The sequence below is a fragment of the Sturnus vulgaris genome, chromosome Z (assembly GCF_052056855.1).
Source record: "Sturnus vulgaris isolate bStuVul1 chromosome Z, bStuVul1.hap1, whole genome shotgun sequence".
In the NCBI taxonomy this organism is placed as follows: domain Eukaryota; kingdom Metazoa; phylum Chordata; class Aves; order Passeriformes; family Sturnidae; genus Sturnus; species Sturnus vulgaris.
The window spans coordinates 70,240,222-70,264,325 of record NC_142283.1 but is presented as its reverse complement, the minus strand read 5'-3'; the positions used below and the strand labels follow the sequence as shown (position 1 = coordinate 70,264,325).

At 34.7% G+C, this 24,104-nt stretch overlaps 1 protein-coding gene across 4 annotated transcripts in view; it reads left to right on the top strand.

The window, feature by feature from the left end:
* NIPBL (NIPBL cohesin loading factor) overlaps positions 1–24,104 on the top strand; it is a 139,575-nt gene that overhangs the window by 54,095 nt on the left and 61,376 nt on the right. For 3 of the 4 annotated variants that reach the window (XM_014875486.2, XM_014875482.2, XM_014875484.2), the window contains exons 6-9: positions 1,553–1,704; positions 2,730–2,890; positions 5,714–5,807; positions 15,360–15,992. In XM_014875486.2, the coding sequence (XP_014730972.1) occupies positions 1,553–1,704; positions 2,730–2,890; positions 5,714–5,807; positions 15,360–15,992 (1,040 nt within the window). The remainder of the gene's footprint in view (positions 1–1,552; positions 1,705–2,729; positions 2,891–5,713; positions 5,808–15,359; positions 15,993–24,104) is intronic. The other variant, XM_014875485.2, reaches the window with a different exon arrangement.

The following is a 24,104-nucleotide window of genomic DNA, read 5'->3' as shown; positions in this document are numbered from 1 at the left end:
TGAACTACAAGTTCTTCCTATACTGACTGCCAGTTCTTGTTTGCAAGTATGTAAGTGGAAGGTGATCAGTGTCATGACAAATTTGGCATTTGTCTGACAGCAGGGTAGGTTTCTTCATACACAAAAAAACTTCTGTCAATGAACACTGTATTCTAACGATTCATCATGAATTCTCCTCTCTCTTGCTCCATCCCGTAATTTGGCCAAACTTTCTTCCTGCCTAAGGAGTCCCTCTGCCTCCTGCTCCCCTCTGGTTGTCTTCTGCCCATGTCAGAGGCTGACTGGTTGCAAGAGAATAAGACAGAATAGGCTGGTGTGTTACAGCTTGTCCCAGTACTGGTTTAGCAGAATGATGGGAAAGAAGATTTGTAAAGGCATGGAGTTATTACTGTAACAGTTAACTCTTGCAGAAAAATAGGCCCTATAGTTTGGCCAATCTTCCAACAGAATCCTCTTTGGATTTCTGGTTTTTTTAAAGTTTTTGAGTGTTTGCAAATAGCATTTACCTATAATTTAGGTTTTTATTAATAAATTAAAGTACTCGACTAGAGGAGAGAGTTCTGCTTGTAGTTTCAACCCAGGTACTGGGCTTTAAAAGGCCCTATCTTCAGTTATTAGGTATTATTATTAAAATAAACGGATTTCAGGTTTCACTTCAAGTTACTCTAATTGGCAAAGGAAATGTTTTGTTTCTTCACAAGAACCAATACACTTTTTAACCTTTATATCTAAAAGGGATATCCAAAAGGGTTGTTTGAGTTGTGAATATTACAATGAATAATACAAATTTTCTTGAAATCTTTGCAAAATCCTGATGTTAAGTACTTAGCTGTTTCTTTCTATGGAAGTTTACCTTCATAAGTTCCTGTTTAGAACTGAGGGTTGTGAAAGCTTGGAATGTACTTTCTGATGTATTTATTTGGTTATTTTAATTTTGAGAAGCTGATATAAGAATGTAAGTAATAATGTGCATGTATTATTGTCACAAGTCAAATGTTATTTTTATGGCTTCCTATCTGTAGAATGAGTCTAAGATAAAGCCAGTGAAAGAGAAAGTTGTATTCAGTGAACTTGGCTCAGGTCTTTCCTCACTGCCTATAATATTCCTGTATCTTGACAGTGTAATTCTGTTAGATAGAGTTATTTGGAGCCTTACTGGAATGTAAAGAAAGAGTAAATGGCACCTTGTTAATCCTAGTGACCAAGTTGATTAAAACTTGCTGTCACTTTCATTCAAATTTCTGAGATTAACTTTTGGAAATTACAGATTTAATTTCCATATGTATTTGTATCATTGTTTTCTTTCCCTAGGTGGAGGTCTTTTGAATGCTTTTTATTATCTTCTGACTCTTAAGTAACATTTCCAGTTAGGAAAGTATAGCTAACTTAAAATACCTCTTTTGAAGGAAGTTCTCAATTGTGTTGGGGGCTTTTTTTATCTTAAAGAAATTTTCATGTTCTGAAGGTATAACTTCCAAAAGAAATAATGAATTTGTATATATTTGCTATTCCAAATTTTTAAAACTTTTTTTCAATTTTGTGTTCTTTTTAGCCGGTTTGTGCCACCACAGACAAGCTCTGGTAACAGATTTTTGGCACAACAGAATAGTCCAGTGCCTAGTCCATATGCTCCTCAAAGCCCTGCAGGATACATGCCATATTCACATCCTCCAAGTTATACAGCTCATCCTCAAATGCAGCAAGGTAAGTCTGTGATGTTTATTTTATTCTCCTATGTCATGTCAACATTACTTTCATGGGTTTTCTAATTTCTTTTGAGGAGTCACATGTTTAATGCACATCTTTAAGACAGGTATATTTAAACTTTGCTTTTTTGGCTGTAAAGAGTGGTGGTATCTGCTTAGTTTTAAAAAAATTAAATAGAAGAAGAAAAGGTAAAGCACATTCATGTTGCAATGCTCACATATTTATGTCCACTTTGCATTGTTGCTCTGTATGTATGACAATAAAAAAAATCTGAACAGCCCTAAAGTTGCATTTGTTAGTTGTGAGTATCACTTAGGTGTACTAGAGAAAACCTCATTTCTGCCAATGAAAAGTTAAGTTTTCTTAATTTTAGATTAACTAAAGTAAACTTTAGGGATTCTTTAGCTTTGCTGGCCTTTTTTAGTGTCAGATTAATTCTAAACTGGCTAGAATTATGCTCAAGATATACAGTAACTGGCAAAGACAACCTTCAGAACAAATAGATTTTTGTTCTTTCCTTGTCTAAAAAAAATCCTGAACACATGATCAGTACTAAGGTATCTAGAGCATTTCTTTGTTCATAAGCAGAATTCTATTCTATTCTTTTGAATAATTTTTTCTTAAAATTTAACATTGTGATTAGAATATATATACAGCTGTTTTATATGTGAGGTTATATGTCTCATGAATTCCTTGAAAGTTACTAAGGTAGTGAATTCAAGTTATATAGAAGTAAACAATGTTTTCTGTAATCAGTAAGGAAGATACTGACACTAATAAGAATAGATATGGGGAGAAATTTGGCTAATTTGTACATGGAATTAAGATTTTAAATAATTTTGGAAAATCTTAGCTAATGTATTTTTAGTCAAGGTATTTGTGGCAAGTTGGATTCTTGTTAAGATTCCAGACCTCTTGCATTCAACGTTTTAATATCCACCGTTAGGGTGTTTTCTCTGACTCTTTTCAAGTTAATGACTGTGTGACTGCATCAATATGGTTACTTTCTTTTTATATTTCAGCTTCTGTATCCAGTCCCATTGTCACAGCTGGGATGAGGAATCTCCATGAAAATAAAGTTTCAAGTCAGTTGTCTGGAAATTCAGCTAATCATCATGCTGATAATTCTAGGCATGGCTCAAGTGAAGACTACCTACAGATGGTGCACAGACTCAGTAGTGATGTATGTTACCTAAATCAATTTATTATGGTAAAGCAGACATTTACTATGATAAAGCAAGTATGTGTTTAACTGCCTTAGAAGTCAGATATTTTATGATGCTGTTGATGGATAAAACCACTGAAGACAGATTTCAATTTCAGATATGTAGGCACATTTGAAAATGGACAGACTGAAAACATAGTACATCCTCATTGGCTGGTCTAATTCGAGAAATGCTAGACATAAAAAGTAGTAAATGTTGTAAACTTCCACTTTTAAACTTTGGTGCACTTTCTTAATGGTGCATATGTGTTACCTGAGTTTTATTTGTAATTATAACTTTTAAAGCTGATTTTAGAAGCTATGATGCAGAAAACAATTTGAAGAATTTTGATTAAAGTTTTGCATCTCTGTGTGAATAATAATTATAATGTTGCAGCCTCTTCTGCTTTGGAGAAAATCTTATGAATGAGTATTTTAAGAATCATAAAACTCAAGAACTTAAATTATTTTTATTCATTTTAGGATTTTATTGCTTTAAAAAAGTTAATACATTGTGTATCTCTGAAATACAAAATCAGCAAATACACTCTTAGAGGCTCACTACATATTCACTCAATTTAAGGACAATTTTTTTTTGTGAACTTGAGAGCATTCCTAGAATATAGTTAATCATTTGTTGAAGCTCCAAATTAAGAGAGTGTAAATGTATATTTCTGAAAATTTGTCAGCTGTGGTAGAAATTACATTTCTACCCAAAATGTCATATTCCTAGTTAGTCTGTTTTGTTAATTTAGTAAAAGTTGGTTTTGCCTGTGTCTTTGACAATCATGGTTCAAGATCTTCTCCAGACTTAATAAAACATACCTGATAAGACGTTAGTAGGTTTATTTTTCAATATGGGGATCTTTTTGAGTTTTATTCCAAGTCAAAGAAAAGTCAGTTTGGGAAAAAGAATAACAGTTCCATAATTTCAGTGCAGTAGCTAAATGAGTAACACAGTAGGATATCAGCTCAGGTTCACTCAAAATAGCATCATATACTTCTGATACGGACTTCATTTTATTGTGCTGATCTGAATATTAAACTCCTTTGCCTGTGAGAATTTCCTCAGAAGTCAACAACTCTTTTTGCAAGTACTCTTGCAAAAAATAAGTGTAATTAACACCACAGTGTAAGTTTAGGTTTATTGTGCTGTGAATGGAAAGAAAAAAATCTAATGTAGTTGTGTGGTGAGTGCTGATAGGGGGTAAAACTGATGAAATCTGGTTTCTTATGGATTTGTGTTCTTTGAGTTGTAATCACCTTAAGTCCGTAAACTTCAAATTCTTTCCTTTTCCCCTAGCAGTGTAATCTACCCCTTCACAAGGCATAGCCTTGAGGCAATAAATGTCCCAGTCTATGGCTACACATGTAGAATTTGGCTGTTTGGCCATTGTCAGAGGGGCTGTGTGATTGTCCATCTATGCAGGCTGCTATCTCCTTGAAATACCAATTAAACCTTCTGTGTTACTACTGAATGCTGAATTCTTTCATGTAGACATGTAAAAACATAATTACAATTAAACCTTCTAACGCTCTATTAATTTGGTATGTATTGGTCAAAAGGTTAAGAAGTATTCATCAGATAGATAATTCAGCTTTTTTTAAACAAAGGAAAGAAGAGGCTATGTGAAAAAATTGTCTGTATCCAGATACCACAACAAAGATCACATTAGAATGTTAAGTACTGAAGCATCCAATTTAATTAGGAAACGTGAAATAACTGTATAACTTGTTTGGAGACTTCATTCATTTGTATGGCTGTACCTTTTGGAAGAATGAAATTTTTAGAATTTGTTTGTAATTATAGAAATGTTCTCTTCATAGATACAGAATTTGCTAGCTTTATCTTTCCCCAAACATTTTCATAGATGCTATATAAAAAGCAGTAGTTGAAGTGGGAAATACCATTCTATAGTTGAAGCTTAGTTAGGGCATTGTGTGATTGAGTAGTCATGACCAGCAGAGGGCTTCACAAAAGCATAGGAAAAACCCATGTAAAACTCTGAATGGAGATTGGAATAGTGTGTTTCTTATCTTATGTAATGGTAGTGCGGGGATAAAAATACACATTTACAGTGCTAAAAATAGATCATGGACATAATTGCATTGCAATTGGTATTATATTATGGAAAAGTTTGTCAGAAATTATTAATTGCTTTAGGGCAGTTTGGGGAAGTGCTTCATATTGCCGTTGAGTTGTTTCCTGTTTAACTCTTACAAGCTAAAATCACTCTAGCTGTGTTTTACATGAGACTAACCCAGCTGCTGTAATGGGACTGCTGGATATTCTATTCAGTCCTGACATCTGTATGAGGATATAGATACAAAGTATTACTTTGTTGAAATGTAAGAGCAATATAGCATTCTAAATAATCTTTTAAGGGTAGATCATGTGAAATAGTGGAGTTTTTAAATTCTACATTTTATACTCTATTTCTTTCAAATGGTGGTGTCATTTGTGCATAAAGGTCATGCACCTATAATTGCAACAAAAACTTTTAAATGGAATCTTGGAATAAATCCGAAAGTGTTTGTCTAGCTAGAAAACATACACAGGGATTTATTTTTGTGTGCATGTTCTGGTTATAGTTTCTTCTTAGGTCTGATTGGAGCATTGCTTTTATTATAGTCTAATAGCAGTCTAAATTACAAAGATCTTAATGTAATTGACTCTTCTTCTAGTCTTTCTTGTGTGCTTTTTTGCCCAATCCATTTTATCAATTTATGTACTAATTTCAGTTTTTATTTTAACAGATGTTTATGTACATATGTTAACTTCTTTTATCGTTCTTACTTTAGGATGGCGATCCTTCAATAAGGAATGCTGCGTCTTTTTCCTTGAGGTCACCACAGTCAGTCTGCTCTCCAGCTGGAAGTGATGGAGCCCTTAAAGGTAGTCTAGCAGTCATATATATGTCAATTTATTTTTCCCAGTTTTAAAGAACAGAGAATTTAAAGAGATATTTAGTTTTTCCTCCTGACTTCTGTATTTAAATAGTACTAGAAACTATGTCATTATGTTTTGGATGCAAAATTATTTTGAGCCCTGATCCAGAAAAAATTTTTGATGTTCTGAAAATTAACTAATCATCCTTCAAAATAAAGCTCAAATTTATGGAGGACAGAAGGATTTAAAATCCTTTCCAATCTGAGAATTAAATTCTTTACAAGAATTCAGTTGCTCTTCATAAGAAAAGTTTTAAAGGCAGCATTACGAGTATTGAACCCTTAACCAGCTCAAAAGTGTTTTAATATGTGACACTTGTCTTAATTACAATCATCAGATTTTAACAGTATGAAAATAAATGTGCTCTATATACATAAAATAAATGAAGTCTGAAAACCTTAGCTGTGGAGAGGTGTAGGGTGAACTGTCTGTCAGTTGAGAGGAAACAGAAGAAAATCTGCTCAAAATAATTATTTATACTAAAATCCACTTGGTAAGGTTGGGACATATTCTTGTTAATTTTCTTTTTCAGTGATTGCACATTTACAGGGCAGTAATTGGGAAATGAAAGTGTTTTCTTCTCTGTAGACTTGAAACAAAAAATAAGTCTTACTGGGTGATCAGTTTAGGCAGATAAGAGAACAGAAACAGAAGATGGTGGAGATTACAGAAAAGGTAAAGACGTTATGTAGCTTGGATAAGAGACATGTTTGTCAGGGGTGGACCTCAGGGCAGCCTTTCCATGCCTGTGAGGAGATTATCAGGAAGATTTGTCAGTCTTTTCATCATTATGGAAGAAGGATGAAATACAATGAACTTAAATTTAAATAGGAGGTTCTAACTAGATCTAAGGAAAAACTTTTTCACTATCAGGACAGGCAAGCAGTGGAAAAAGATCCCTAGAGAATCTGTGGGTTTTCTGTCCTTGGAGGTTTTCAGGATCAGATTGGATAAAACCTGACATAATGGGTCCCTGCCCTACCCTGCTTTGAGCATGAGGATGAACTAAACATCTCCTGAGGTCCCTTCCTAGTTGAATTATCCTATGGTTCAGGTGGCAAGTGAGAAGTATGTGTATTGAATGTCAGGAGCTTCAGTTATTTGAGGAGATCTTGGACTGAGATCTAAAGGACTTCCCCTAAGACTTGTGTAAATGTGGTTATTGTTCACTCTTTGTCAAGCTTATAGGTTTATCAAGGTTGTGGATCTAAGTTAACCCACTCAGATATGTGATTACCATTCAGTCAGAGAATGTCTAATTTTTTTTTGTTTAAGTTGATGCTGTTTCAACTGGCTGTCTCAGAACCCAGTTTTAAAGTGATATCTTTTCAGATTATTTCTGAAAACAAACTTGATTGCATAGTTCAGATTGTAATGCTTCAGCAGTAGCATTAAAGTGCAAGAAGAGCTTTCTGATTTATTTATCTCTATGTTAACTACTTTTCCCTTTGATAAATTGCACGACTGAAATACTGCTCCTAGTGGTGTTACCATTTTGCCCTCTTTAAGGCATTAATGGACCCTGATTGAGAGAACCACTTCTTGATGCTCCATCTAGTATTTTAGAAATGTATGGAAGAGTTGTAAATAATTTCAGTGTTATTAAGAACACTGGATCCCCTACAGGGAATTTTTGGCCTATGATTTTTAATGGAAGTTGGGATAAATACAGCAAATACTCATGCTGAGGTTTTTGTTGCTCTCTTATTAGTCCCTGAAAGTTTGGTTGGCAGGTCACAAACCTTGATAAAGAAAATGAGCAAAATACTTACCATTTGTCTAGAAGGACAAAAAATGGCATAAAATGTAACCAGTCATAATCAGAGAGAGATTTCCAGAAGGTTGTTTTAATGTCTGATCTTTCTTATATAACATAGAGGTTTGAGGCATTTACTGAGCGTTACAGGACTGCTGGAGAAATGGAGATCATGATTGCACAGTCTTGAATTACCTTCACACTGAATGTAGCTGCCTGTTTGACAGCATCTGAATGAGGGAGAAGTTTTGTTTGCAAAGCAGGCGAATATTTGAGAGATGGCAGGACTTATATTTGTGTTTTGGGTGGTTTTTCACTTAATCAGTAGAGTAAAATTTCACTCTTTGCTTTGTTTCTGCTTCACCAAAGGTGCAACAGCAGATGAAGTTGAATCCCAAAAATTTTTTGGTTTTAGCTATGCAAACATCATAATGCCTCTGTTTTCATGCTGTCATCTGTTGCCACATCTACTTTACAAAAACTCATTCTGCGAATAGAGTATGGAGTATTATGGAGTGTTTTCCTGGCCTCGTAAAATATCCCCTGGATTCCATTACTGAAGATTGACTACTTAGCAGAATATTTTATCCATTTGTTCTACTTTTCTACTGCTATGGAACCTCACATTTTATTTTAATTCTAAATTTTTTCTTGAGGAAACTTCTAAAGAGTTGGATAAAGAAAATGTTTTTAGTCCTTTGCTTTTAGAAGAGGTGTGTTCATATAATTTACACGCCTATTTCCATACTGTTTCCGAAATACTTAGGAAAACATCTGTAAGGACGAGCAACAACTCATGAAATTATGTGATTTTGCACTCTTTTCCACAAATAGGTTGTATTCCCTCCAGAAATTGCTAATGAATATTTGATTATTTTCTGAATAATTTTGAAAGATCACATCTATTTTCTTAGCTTCACAGAACTTTTCCAGACAGATTGCAATACACTTGGTTTCTGAATATAGAATAGATAACAAGAAGAATTAGTAATCTACTCAAATCCATAGTGTAGACTTCAGTGCTCTCTCTTCAGTGTTACTTGTGAAGAAAAAGTACTATCTTCCCTTCTCTCCTTCAAAAGAAAGGCAGAAGAAATTTATTTAAGGGTTGGTTTTTTTCTGATAGCACCAAAATAAACATTCGTTCTTGTTTCTTCCTTCAAGACTTAATTTTTATGCAAGGAGGCTCTGAATACATCCATTCTCAGGTAGAACAGCCAAAGCTGAGTTTTTCATGAGGCATTTCAAACTCTTGCTAGAGTTGTGGGCCTCTTCCCTGAAAACTATTGGAAGAGGATATGAAAAGTGAATACAATCTGTCCCTAAAAACTTCTCAAATGTATGTTATCTGTCTTATATGCTATCCCTGTAATTTTGAATTTTAAATTATGCTCTTTGAAAATAAGGGTCGTTGTTTTCTAATGAAAATAAGTAATGTTTTCTTTATATCTAATGCAAAATTTGCATAGCTTTCCAGAGGAAGATTCTAGGATTTTAGAAAAAGCTGCAGGAAAGGGCTTGAGGTCTTGCCATCTTTTTGTACCCATGTTGGCTGAGCTGTAGCAGTACTGCTCTCAGTAACTTCCATATATTTTAAAATGTCAGTAACAGAGATTCCTTGGCTTTGCCATAGAGGTTATTCAAATTCTTAGTGCTAGAAAGCTCCTGATGCTTAACCTGAATCACTTTTGTTGCAGTTAGTTATGATGCTTCTTGACTTTTTTCCAATGGGCAAAAAAAACCAGATCTCTTTTTTTTTTATATCAGATATTTACATATCAAAGAACATTATCGTGTCTTGCGCTAATCTAATGTACAAACTGAACAGCATGGTTTCTATTACCTTTAAATTAGTCATTATTTATGAACGTCCAATTGTCTCTGATGTTTTTAACTGACTTTTAAGTGTTCTACATATGTCTTGATGTTCTACTGTCCCAAGACATAGATACATCTCTATTTGAAAATTTGGGATGAATAGTCAGGAAAGTACTGGAGACTACTTTGTGTGATGCTACTGTTGTATATGTGAGTATAGCTGTTCTTTGCTGATAACTTGTAATTATATTGCAAGTTTTTTAAAACCATCTACTGTCTTTCTATAGAGCTTGTCTATCTTCCTCTTACAGTTTGCAATTCACAGATAAATAAGAAGTTTGTTCTTCTTGTAACTGAATTTATTTTGTTTCAGAAAGTTACTCAAAGTAGTCAAGAAAACTTTTGATTCTATTTTTAAAAGCAGGGAGTGTCTCAAAGACTTAAAACCAAAAGCAGTAATGATATTTAGATTAATAAAATAGTCTCTAATTCAGTTACATGAGAAGATATTAATAATAACAAATATTTTAAATTATTCTTATGACAGTGCTCTGGAAAGCTGCACTTGTTCACATATACTCAATTCGTTTCTGTTAAAAAATGAATTTATGTGAACATAGCTTCACGGTCAGGTTTACAATAATCAATGTATTTTTGTCTGGATTACATTAGATTAACACTCTTCAGCTCGTTAGTGAAATTATTATGAGAAGCTGTATAGAAAGCCATGCTAGAGTCCAAATATGGCACTCAACTCTTCAAGATTTGATGATACTTACTCTTAAGAAATTCCTTTTGGAATACCATTTCTTCATTATTTCAGTTCTTTCCGAAAAATTATTCTAGTTTGTACTTGAATCCTACAGACTATGTGTTATACTCTGGGTAGGCCTTTACCATCCTTTTGAAGGGACTGGTTTTCCCTTTTTGAGTCTACTGGAGACACAAATTCTCCACGTGATTATTACCAATTTTGAGACCGGTTTAGCCAGAGTTCCAGGGTGAATTTGTCTGATCCCATTTTCATGAAAACTTTCCTTTTATGTGAAGGTTAGAAATAAGATCATTTTAAGGAAAAAAAAAAAAAAAGAAGACACACTTCATTAACACATTTTAACTGCAGTATCTTAAAATCTGTTGGCAATAAATCTGTTGGCAATAGTGTGTTCCTCAGGTTCTGTAATCACAATGTTCCTAGCTTTTCCCATAGACAAATGTCATTGTGAGTACAACATGAACGCTCTGGTTCTCTTCTCCTTCTCCAAATTCTGCCCTTAGGAACTTGTTTACAGTGTAATTCATATGTGAAATCTTAATAATTCACATGTAGCACATGTGAACACATATTTCTTAAAGCCTCTCTTTTCAAGGGCATTCCCAGTAAAATGTCTGGAATGTTGTGTCCAGGTTTATATGCCAATTTGGTAGATGTTTAAATCATGTTCCAGGAGTGTGGAAGATCACTTTCCTATGGATTTAAAAAAGTGTCACACTTGAACATTCTTGAATTTTCTCTCCAAAGTGCTGTGAATCAAGCATTAAACATTAGCCTTTATTTGGAAAACTTCCAGCTTTCATGCTTAGGGAATGATACTTCTGGAAAAACAGTATGTAGGATGGCTGAAAGGCTTTGATCAACATCTGGGAACTTTTTCCTGCAAGGGAATTAAAGGAATATGAAGATACTCTTTCGTGTGTCTCTTTGGAAGTCGTTGTTGTACAAGTGGAAAGATAATAACTTTTTTATACTGAAAAATATGTGAGTCCTAGCTTCCTGATAACCTTAGTAATTGTTTTTTAAACATGTGGATCACAACAGAGTGGTGTGACTTTGTTGCATCATCTTTGAAAGGCAATTGATGTGAAGAGGCTTAGAGATGATCAGAAGTAGTATCACAAATACTTAAAGGTGTGAGTATTGTGGTGTAATTAGCAAGTACAGACAAGACCATAAGATGGAATGTCAGTGATTTGCGCAGTCTCCTGGAGAGAAGCTTTTCTGTTTGCTATGCAAGCTAGTGATACACAGTGAGCCAGTAGAGCCAGGGTAAACAAACCAGAAGTGGATTCAAAACTTTAGATCTTAAAGAAGGCTAAGTTTCTGTCAATGCAATTAAATTCTTTTTATAGTTGATCACATTATATAGGATTTGATAAGATACCGGTCAAGAATCACAGAAAAAAAAGGTGTTTCCAAATTGCTACAGCAGTTTACTAAGCTTCTTCCATACTCAGCACCATATACTAGTAGAAGCCAATAGTAGAACTAAGAAATGTAGAGAACCAGCCCTAAGATTATCATGGGTGGTCAGAATGACTATTTCTGAAAGACTAGAGAGGGATTGTTGATGGTTGTGTTTGTTCTTTGTAGAGACTTCATTTCCTATAATGGTACCTACTTCTCAGCTGTGTTCAGTGTTACCTGGTTGACTATCAATATTTGCTGTTTAGTAACGATACAGTGACCTTCCTGAATCTGGGGAGAACGTCCTTCTATCTCAGAAGTTGTACATATTCCTGCTATATAAAGACAGCCCACACAAAGTTCTTTTAGTGATACTATCTATGGAAAATCAACTACAGAAAGTCAGATTTATTTTTCTCCTGAATTAGTGCCCAGACCTAGATTTAGACTCAAAAATAAGAGATTTGGTTCATTCCTAAAGATCATTTCTGAAGATTTATATGTTATTTACTGCATTAACAGCATTTTGTAGAACAAACCTCAGTCTTGGAATCTCAGCTGGTTCAGCAAACTCATCATAACAGTCTGTGTATTCATTGAATTTTGAGGAGTTTTTTTCTGTTATCCAGTTTTGGTAAAAATATTTATTCTCGGACATATAATGGCCCAAGACTTCTCCCGTAGGAAATACTCCAGACTGACTCCACCATTAATAGACAAAGCCCTCTCTGTATAATGCATGTAGTTTTTATAGAATTATTAAAGTTAGAAAGATGTCCAAGATCATCTGTTCCACCCTTTAAGGAAAAATCATCATGCCAACTAAACCCTAGCCCCAAGTGCCTTGTCCAGTCATTTCTTGAACAGCTCCAGGAACAGGGACTCCACCACCTCCCTGGGCAGCTCGTTCCAATGCTTACCCATCCTTTCAGTGAACAAATTCTCTCTGAGGTCCAACCTGAACCTCCTCCAGTGCAGTTTGAGTCCATTTGCTCTAGTTGCCTGGGAGAATAGGCTGATCCCCAACTGGCCACAACCTCCTTTCAGGTACTTGTAGCAAGTGATGAGGTCTTCCCTGAACCTCCTCTTCTCCAGGATAAACACCCCCAGCTCCCTCAGCTACTCCTCACAGGGCTTGTGCTCCAGCTCTGTTCCCCTTCTCCAGTCATGCTCCAGCATCTCAATGTCTTTCTTGTAGTGAGAACTGAACAAAGCATTCAAGATGTGTCTTCACCAGTGCTGAGTACAGGGGGACAATCCCTGCCCTGGTCCTGCTGGCCACACTGTTGCTGATACAGGCCAGGTGCCTTTGGCCTTCTTGGCCACCTGGATACTCTGCTGGCTTTTGTCTGAAGTCTCAATATAGAACAGAATGTGCTGTGTGTTCATTGTGTGATATCTGAAACTGCAAAGGTTTGTGGTGGGGTGAAACTGCTCAAGAATGCTTCCTATTTTTCAGTTAATTTTCTCCTCCATACATAGGCATTGTAGCTTATGAGCCTCCTTGTTGTCAGAGTTGTTTAACCATCATTAAACATCTCAGAAATATGTGAAGTTATTGCTGGAACATGCTCTTTTTAAATGCAGCTTATAGGCCTTACTATCAAAATGTTTCAAGAATTTCATTTAGGAGGAAGATATTTTCAAAAACTTATTCGTAGTGCTGCCTAGGAGAGGCAAAACTTTACTTTTGTTTCTTCATTTACTGAATTCTAAGACTGTTCAATGGAATGCAGTGAAATCCTTCTGGCCTCCTCAAGTCTGTTCAAAGATAAAAAGAATCACTTTTTCTGTTGCTGCAGTCTTACTTTTCAACATAAGAAATGCCCAATTAATACCAAATCAAATCTTGTCATGTTAGAAGGTTACGACAAGGGAGTATCAAATCTGTGTTTTGAAGGGTAACTCTGAAAAATAGTAAGTGTTCCATTGTTGCAACTTTACAAGTATTTATATTAGAGATAATTCAAGATTAAGATGTCCTTTAGTATCTCTTTGAAAAGCTCTGAGTTTCCTCTGCTATTTGTACAAATATCCTGCAGCTTTTACTTCCTGAGTGGTAGTCATTACCATAAAAGGAATTAGTAGCTAAGGATTCCTGCTATACCTTACATTTAATCTTGCAAATTATCCAAAGAAATGGTAGCTGTGGAGAGGAGCATAATCAGAATACCTGGTGAAATATAACAAGAATAATCTGGTGAAAAGCAAGGGAGAAATCTTCTTAGGGTATAGCAAGAAAATTGGTACTGGTTGCTGAGTGTGGTATCTGATTTGAGGAAGAGGAGTAGTAGAACAATTTTGAAAATTGGGATGGGTCAAAACAGGGCTTCCCGACTTTGTGGATGTTATTGACAGAATATGGATTTGTTGCTGAGGGCCAAGAAGGATTAAGATAAACCTATGTCATACCCTGCTCGCTACATACAGAAGTTGTGGGATTTCTTACAGAATGGTCTAGGAAGACAAAAACATAGCAGTCTGTGTGAAGAGGCCATCAGTAAAGGCACACTTTTCATGAAGCTTTGACAGAGATAACAATTCTGTTTTCTCATCTATGGTTTGGTACATTGCTTAACAATTCTTAACACTTCCAAAAGTATCTGGTAGAAATTTAAACTCCAGAATAAAGCTGCTTTCATGTTTAGTGGTGTTTCTTGAAGGAAGCACATGGGATCTGTATTCCAGCTAATTTTTACTTGTCAGAAGTGCTGACACTGCTTTCTACTAACTGGAAGATCAGTATTCCCCAATGGATGAATGGAATCTGAATGGTTGTTTTAAGAAGAGGAGACTGTGTGTGTTCCTCACCTTTCACAGTATTCCCTTCTAAGCCAAAACTATAGCTCAAAATTACAATTGGGACAGGTTGAAAACCTCTGTTTTTTAGATTTTTTTCTAGGCTAGCAGTTACAGGAAGGTGATTAGTTAGAGGAATTAGAATTTAAAATATAATTAATTTGAGAAATTATTTAATTAGAATTGTCCTCTTTTTAAAATTACTGTAGATACCCTCAAATCCTGGAAAGAGTGCACATAGAAGCAAAACTTCATACATTAAACAAAAAAGGAGGGTAGATAATGCATGGAATGGTCGCAAGATGTCTTCAGATAACTAGTGTTTTCTAGATAGTAATGAGTGGGGGAGGTTGGAATAAATTTACCTAAAATAAAATTTTAAAAAAGAAAGAAAAGAAAAAAATAATTTAATGAACTGTCAAAATCCAAGTTAAGGATGTTGTGTATGTTTTGTTGGGTTTTTTTGTTTTTTTTTGTTTTGGTTTTTTTTAATTAAGAATGTGTGGCAGAAATTGCTAATGCCTATACACTGTTCATTAAGTCTTCATAACTGGACCTTAGTAAGAATCTTTTTGATCTTTCCTTTTTTCTGTCGTCAACTTGCTTTTGTTGATCATTTTCTAATAGCTGATAATCTGAACCTTAGATACGATTTTTATTTATTCTTTTTTGGTGGTGGGTGTTTTTTTTGTTCCGTCTTCTCTGAAATGATCCCTTCTCTACTTGCAGTGGACACCTAAAGTTCCTGGGAAATACACTGCAACTATCTAGATTGCATCTTGATCTAGCAATGATGTGCTTCCTACCAATCTTATTTAGCCCTTTTATGAACACAGTTATATGTAGAAATACACATTAAAATATGCAGGTTATATTTAGTGTGTTTTTATATAAACATGAAACAACATAACTGTTCAGTTTTTCTGAATTATTATTCTAGGATCAAGACAACCTTTAATCCAACAATCTCAGCCTCCACCTTACTCATCACCTAGAGATGTTCCCCCAGACATATTGTTAGATTCTCCAGAAAGAAAGCAAAAGAAACAAAAGAAAATGAAGTTAGGCAAGGATGAAAAAGACCAGACTGAAAAAGCTGCAATGTATGATATCATTAGCTCTCCTTCCAAGGACTCCACTAAGCTTACATTAAGACTGTCTCGTGTAAGATCTTCGGATATGGACCAGCAGGATGATATGCTTTCTGGTTTGGAAAACAGCAGTGTGTCAGAGGGTGATATTCCTTTTAATGTGCAGTACCCAGGACAGACTTCTAAAACACCCGTTACTCCACAGGATGTTAACCGCCCACTAAACGCTGCTCAGTGTTTGCCGCAGCATGAACAGACAGCTTTCCTTCAGGCACAACAAGTGCCTGTTTTACAACAGAACACTTCAGTTGCTGCAAAACAACCTCAAACTCCTGTGGTACAGACACAGCAACAGGTTTCGCAACAAGGAGCTATAACGTCATATGATGAAGTAGAATTGGATGCATTGGCTGAAATTGAGCGGATAGAACGTGAATCAGCTATTGAAAGGGAGCGATTTTCAAAAGAAGTGCAAGATAAAGGTAAAAGGATTGTGTGTGTGTATATACACTATATATTATATAAATATATATATATGCATATAAACCCCATATATATATATATATAGAAAACTTCCTGTCATTGTCACATAGTTCAATTCTGTTTACTCAGTGTAGGTTCTTCTGCGACATTCATCTCCATTCCCTTCCAAAAATGAACTGTAATCTTTCATATATGCATATTCTGAGTATCTGATATTCTTTAATTTGGGTCTTAATGGATGGAAAGTGAAATTCTTATGTTTTAAATTCTTTAAAAATACTCTTACTTCGAACCATGAGACCAAATGAAGTACAGCTGATGTTGTTTATAGTTTCTAAAATCCTAGCAGTACCATGAACCAAAATTTTTAGTAAGTTTTGATAGTTGTGTTATTTATCCATGTTGCCTAATTTAAGAAAATGCAGGAAAACTGTTTTATCCCATTTTTGTTCATATCCCCATTTGGATTTAATTTGAAGGAGATGTTAGACTAAAATCACATCTGTTCTGTTCTTTTGAAGGTAGCGTAATGATCGGGTAATATATACAATTATGTTGTCTAATGTTTGTTCAAGTGGATATTAATTATTATGTAGGCATTAGAAACTTTAGAGAACTACCATATATCTGTATGGGCTGTAGCACAGAACCAGGTGGGCCTCTGAAATGCTTTATCTTCACTTCGGTAGGTGTACTTGTTGTCTTAATGAATTTATTTGAATCTATCAAATTTTTTATTTTGATTTATCTTCCTTTTTTTCATTAACTGGTTTGAAGGTCTTTTGTTTCAGATGTATTTTATGAATTAGATAGTAATAATCTACCATAAGTATTTTTCAGAAGCTTCCTCTGCACCATGTTTAACTTCTGAGAAAAAAATCTTTTGTAGCATAATCCTGATTTATTAGGTACTCTCAAGAAAAGTCTTGCAGAATGGAAAATGGTGAAAATTCTGATTTTGGAAGTTCATAGGTGAAAATGGTCCATGTAGACATACTTGCATGGAATTATTTTACACACAGTTTGGGTCTTTAACCAGTGGAGAGTGTGTAAATTTTCTCCCTATTCAAAGTGGTATTTTACAATTTTTAGAGATGCCTGACTAGTGAGGAGAAGAGAGACTTTGTGTATGTTTGTGTGTGTGTGTGTCTGTTTCTAAACATGGTTGCAGTACTAAAAGGTTTAACTTCTAAGATGTTTCTTATTTGGTAACTAAATAAAATCTTTTTAGGAAAAACTATTTATGAATATAAGGAGAAAAAGTGTGCTCACCTCAAAAGAGATCTCTATTCGACTCTACTGTCTTGAATTGTAATTTAATGACATGGGGAATTTGTTTATATGCTTAAATCTCTTCCATTAATTTTAAATTTATTGTTGGAGAGCTTGTAGTTTGTGGTCTAATAATTCAAAAGCTACATTTATGTCTGCACACTTGAAATAGAATCTCTACGACATTTTACTTGAGAAGCAACTGAAAAAATGCACAACAGGTTTCAAACACTTTGATCAAGACTGAAAACACACTTTCTGTTTTGTTGTGGCTTTCAGGAAATGTTGTGCATTAGTTGTAAAGTTTGTTTACAGTAATTACACATCCATGGTGAGAGTCTTTATTTGATTATTTTGGAGAAAGAAGTGATTTTTATGCTGTAACCTTTCCTGTTTACCACTCGGCAATAACAATTTTCCCAAATACAAATTCTGACCTTATGGTTTCCTCTTACCTGCATCCTCTGGTAGGTCTCAGATCTTCCTGAATTCCTACATTTGCTATAAATCAGGTACAAGAGTTGCTGCTGTATACTGGGACAAATTACCATTATTTATTCAGTTGTGCTAAGTTGCCCCTATGATAGACAGCACTGCTTTTCACGTTTTCAATCTGGCTCTTGAGATTTTAGCCATGACTGCATAGTATTTATTAGAAAGATTTTTAGCAGTCTTAGAACAGATTTTCTGAAAATGTTACCTTGGAGAAACACAGTTCTTATTTTTTTGGTAATGTTTTTGCCATTGCTTCTAAATTTGTGCTATGTCTAGAAGCTGATACACTCTGGGATTTTCTAGTTAGAGCTGTTTGGTTTTGTGAGGCTGCAGGAGGAAGCATCCTCTATTGTTCCTATAAGAATAAGTCTGTTAGAAACATATTCAATAACTTCCAAATATGTCATTCATTTCTGCAAAGCTGCATAGTATATTTATATAAAAGCCTGGCATTTGTACCTTTTCGTACGTGTACTGTAACTTAAGATCACATTATGTCAGGAGGAGAGCGTGGGTGCAGCAAGTGCTCAGTCTAATTAGAGTGGGAATGCAGACTGCCAGCTGATGCTTTACAATAGCAAGCATCCCTTCTGATAACTTACTCAAAATGCTAGCACATGCTAAAACCTGCATGAAAGCGTCTTTGCTGCTTTTGTAACAGAGGCATGGGAATGCATATTACAGCCATACTGTGTTTTCTGTGTATATTTACACCAGTGTCTATGAATTACTTTCAGTAAAATGGTACTCAAAAGTTTGGATAGTAGATTAGTGGTCTCTTCTGTCCTTTATTTCAGACAAAATCTCCATAGTTCTCTAATCCATCATAGATTTTCAAAGGTTTTCTTTTTAACTGTAAGGGTTTGGTCGGATAGGACATGTTCTTCTGAAGCTTATAACCAGTGGAGGAGTTTATTTCAGAGAAGCAGCAGAGATAGTGGTGGGGACATTCTTGCTAAAAATTATACAACTTGGCTAAGGCAATGCTAAGGTCTGTGTTTCTTTTTTAATGCTGAGATCCTTTTATTATATTTGGTACTGGTGGGAAATGGGAATCGGAGCCTTGTGGTAATTATAGTATTTTCTGTAATAAATCCTTGTTTCTAATAAAGCTGTTAAAATATTTAGGTTCCACTAAACAAAGTCTCTCAAAGTGCAAAGTAGTCTGTGTTTCAGAAGAGGAATTAACACAATGTTTTGCAAAAGTGCCTTCGTCTTTGAAAAGCAGCTTACTTTTCTGAAATCTGATTTTCGTGCTTTTGCTTTATGGAAAAGATATCTTTAATGCAAAAATCACTAGTGCAGATTTGGGCTAGAGTGTGTCAGATATGTGTAAGGAGTGATTTTATTATATAGACTTCCTTCTTCATATCTGAGTTTTTTTGCAGCTATGTTTTTACAATTCTATCCTTTTGGGCTACTTGGCTCTTGGATTCCAAGTGGAATGTATCCTCTTCATTTATCATGATAGAGAGGTGTGAAGTTTAGCAAGCTGGTTTCATCCTTGTCCTCTGTGTGGGAGGGCAGGAGTTTGTCTCCTCTTTCTACTTTATCTGCCAAGAAAGTCTCTGTATTGATTAATTCAACAAGTAATTATTCTGTATCTGTTAGTGAGATTTTAAAAGATCGAGGCATTTGACACCAAGAGTTATGTTCTAATACATTTCTTGCATTTAATATCTTCAGTACTGCTAAATAGTGCATGGAACATGACATAACTCAGGTCTTCAGTTCCCATTGCTCCCCTCACAATGGTCTCTATACCCTCATCAGATACAAGATGTTAATCAATACTAGATCATATCTTCTCTTTTGGAAGAATGTGTAGTATTACAGATAGATCAAGCTATTATTTATCAAGACTCAGATTATCTGAGTTGGAAAAAGTGATTCCAAAGGGATATTAGAGAGGTAGACTGACTTTTTTCACAGCATTGGCAGGCAAACCATCCTCTGTTTTAGTTACATTGTGATATTTTGATGATATAATTCTTCAGAAAGATAGTGAAACTTAATTCACTCTTTCTTCTTTTCTAACTACGGCCGGTAGTCGCACTTTCTGTACTACATGGTGCTGTTGGAGCCTTTTGAAACAAGTAGAGGTCTATATTCTGAACCAATTTTGTTCCCTTAAATGAAATTGTGCTTTGTTCACATTCTCAAGTTGACTACTCCAAGAAACTACAGGAAATCCTATTAAGTTTTAGGAATTGTCCCAGGAATTTCTGTTTTTCTCAGGCGTCTTTTTTCCTTTTGTAAGATGAGAATGGGAAGGGAGAAATTTCATTTTGGTAACCTCAGTTCTTTGCATTAACTTGTGCTTTGCCATTGTTCAGGTACAAGTGGCTTATTTTTGTGTGTAGTTAAGTAGTTCAAAGTTAGTCCATCACTTTTAGACTAACCTTTCCTAGAACATTACATTAAGTTCTTCTTTTTCAAGATTTAGACCTGCTACAGAATTACTTTTCACATACAAAGTTTATACATCAAGATCTTTCATGCTTTTCTAAAATCTCCAAATACTGAGAAGCAAAAATGTTTAACATAGTAATGCTAAAAGGAGCTTGGAGTCTTTTAGCAATAGGAAAAGGGAAAATATCCTCGAAAATTACATAAAATCCCAGAAAGCAACCCATCTTTTTCAGATATTCTCTTGCAAATTGGTTTATCTTTTTTTGTTTTATTCAGATTTGCTACATTTTATTCTGAGCTTTCTGAGCTCTTCCATACACAGAATTATGTGGTTAGGTTTTAGTCTTCTTCAAAGATACTTTTGTATAATGCAGCTGTCTTAACAGATTGAGGAGTTCTGCTTGTAAAAGGCACTGTTTTCTGGCATTTGTGAGAAGAGTAATGAAATCATTAACCATTTCATTGGGAGGCTAATATTTTTTTTTAAACTTGAAAGCATTAGAATTCTTTTAATGAGACAAACCGACTTGTATATTTGTGTTTTTCCCTATATATTTTACCCTTGAGGATCCATTTTACCCACTTCTTTGGAATCTTACTGTGGATTCTTTGAATTAGGAAGAAATGAAGCTGTAATAACTTTATTTCCAATAATTGGATCAGTTAGGGGGCATTTGGATGCCTGCTGTGGGGCCCTTCTTTTTTTGGTTCGTTCCAAGCCCTTAGCAGCAGAGACACACATCCCAAGAGTGTGAATCTGCCGGAGCAAAACTCTCAAAACTACAGTTATAGGTAAGTAACCTTTTTCTCTTACCTTTTAAGTTCTTACCCAGCTCCTATCCTTTTCTCCCCATTACCCATCTCCCCCATAAAATTACCTAAAGAGAAAACTAATACAAGAATACCATTAAGACTGAAAAGTTTATGTCTAATCCTATATAGCAAATTAATTAAATGACAGAATGTGTAATTATAACCAGTATAATTCATTCATTTCAAAAAATATGTTGTAGGGGGCTTATTTCCTTAAAAATGGAGTTACGAGTAGTAATTTGTATAGTAATCTTGCAGATTACAGTCATTAATACCAGAAGGTGAAGAGATAGAGTGTGAAAGATAAATAACTGAGTGTCTGTGTAGTAGAATGTGAGACTTAAGTATCGTGTTTTGTGAAACAAGCTTTCATTAGGTCTGCATTTTGTAGTGTGATGTAGTGGATGAAACTGGCACCTTATATAGCCCTTCCAAGAAAAATCATGTTTGCAGCCTGTGGGTCCTGTAAAAGACAGATTTTTTGTTTGTGTTGAGACATGTTTTACGAAAAGTAAGGGGAAGAAATCCCTGTTCTATTAGAGGAATTGCAATGAAATGTTGCAATGTTTACACCGATCTGTGTAAAGTTACTTTTACAGTTTTATAAAGATTAAAATACTTTAAAAATGAAAAACTTTTTTTTAAAAAAGGTAGGATTTTTACTTGTGCTCATATGTAACATGAATCAAAATTCTCCTATTTATCTCAGGTTGTGATTTATGTAGTGTAGTACAGAAAACTGCTCTTGTAAGGTGTAGAAAATAACTAAAACTTTAGCAGCTTTGCAAGAAACATTCTTTGTTTCAGTCTGCACTGTAAACTAAGAATAGAAAATTCAGTATCAATTGCATGTAATATATACCCTTGATTGGTCCTGTGATGAGAGAATTTATGATACCCTTAACCCAGTAATGACTTACATTCTGGGACAGTAATTTCTTTCTAATGGATTTAAATCTGGATAAAGCAATGGCATGAATAGTTAATAAACCCTATTAAGAGCTTAATCCCAGCATTTCTGTAGTTCACAGTCACTAAATTCATGCTGACATCAACCTAAGAGGACACAAATTTTTTTTCATTGTCATGGAATATAAATGTTACTGATCTAGTTAATTTATGATATTTTTGAGTGCAAGGCAAAACAAAATCCACAGCTGGAAGGGAGAAGGGAAAGTCACTGCTTATTTCTAAAGTTTTCTGTCTATACAAATTAATTAAAATCTAATTGGATATGTTAGCTGTGATACTTAAGTAGTTTTCATTAAGTCTCACATCAATGTGTTGAATTTTTCTTGTGGAATTAGTTGCTGCACTGAGTATTTCAAACTAAGTGTACTTCAGGTTTTGCTTAGATATTTTGAGTTTAAAAAACTGTAATTTCGGACAAAATCACATGGATAAAACTCAGTGTTTATGCTGAAAGATCTATCTCTCAAGTAAATTAAAGTCGTATGGTTTGTGAAAGCAATATTAAATTTAGGGAGCTTAAGTTACAGTTTCCAGTCTCTAAACAAATGTAGATACTTGATTATACTTTTCTGCAGTTCAATTTTGGTTATTTCCTGGTGTAGTATTTCCTTTGTATTACTATAATTGACAGAGAATAGTGAGTAACCAGACATCCTTAAGTAGAAAAACTCATAAGACAATATGATGATGGTGTTATTGCTGTATTTAAGAAAACAGGCAAAACCTCAGAATCTTAATTTTATAAAGTCCACTACACCTTAAGGCATCTCAGGGATTGCTATAGTATTTTTGTGTTTTGAACTGAGTGAGTTTAGACATCCATTCTGATGGGACTTTTTTGGACAATGACGAGAAGTTTGATGAAGAATTTTTTTACAGGTTGCTAAAGATTAGCAGATGTTTCTATTCTGAGTCTTGCAAGTCCCTTTCTTTGAACTGCAGCAGCTGACAGTCTTCTGGTCTCTTCAGAGACTTTGGAATTACGTACCATTCTATAAAGCTTCCTATACAAGGTTTATGACTCTCCTTCTTGATTTCTTCTGTAAAGGAGGAAGCAGTGAGAATAAAATCTTTGCCCTGTGTTGGCTGAATCTCTCCTTCAAGGGGAGGAGATAGTGTGGAAATCTCTTCTACTCATGGGAGGGGTTCTCTTTGGTTGTTCAATTCTTTTTTTTCAGTTGGCATAAGACTTTGAGGGGAGATGATGAGAGCAAACTCTTACGGTTTTTCAATGGTGTGCATACATGAAGGAGAAGAAAAGAGCAGATATTTACTCTCCCTCTACGGATAGGTCATCCAATGGTACCATTGAAGTAATTTTAAAGATTCCTTGTATGCAGATTAGATTCTTGTGGTCTACAGAGCACTGTTGACTGGGGGGACAGGGCACTTAGACTTTGAAGAGATCTGTGAAAAATAACTAAGAAAGGGAAAGAGTTGACAGTAGACATATATTTGTTATTTGGGCATTTGTTGAAAATTTCTAATCTTGATTGCTATCTTAGATAAGATAAGCTTATAACTGGTTTCTTTCTGACGTACCTCTGATGTTGTTAAAAAATAGAAGGTTTGACAATATAGTGGTAATAACCACTTAGGACTAGTATATTTGAGCTAAATTCGTTAATTAGTGATATGATTAAATAAGTGCTATTTCAAATGAGTGGGAGCATGCCCCAGTAATCTCTAGTATGAGAGATTAGAAGAGTTAGAGGTTTAAAGATGTAAAACTCTTAAAGGTTATCCTCTACAAAAAGGAAATTTATACTTCAATTACCATTTAAATGGTTCGTCTAGAATTCAACATTAGAGGATCAATCTTTTTTGTGTCTCTGAAGAGGCGAACATTCACATTTAACCATTTTGAATATAAAATCTCCCCCTGAGTCCCTTGCAAGGTGTAAACGAGGTAGGAAAAAATTCATCTGTTATGTCTATTTATAAGTATACCAAACAATATTAATAGAGGGAAGTGTTACTATTCTGCTGAAAGGAAGCTTAGCAACCATGTTCATGATTATTATTTAAACTTATTACCTTTTCATAGATACTTACAAAAGGCCCATTTCAATTTGCTAAGCCAAGTAGTTCTAGAACTGAGTATCATCCATACTCAGTTGTTTAAAGAGTTTTTTCAAGGATTTAAG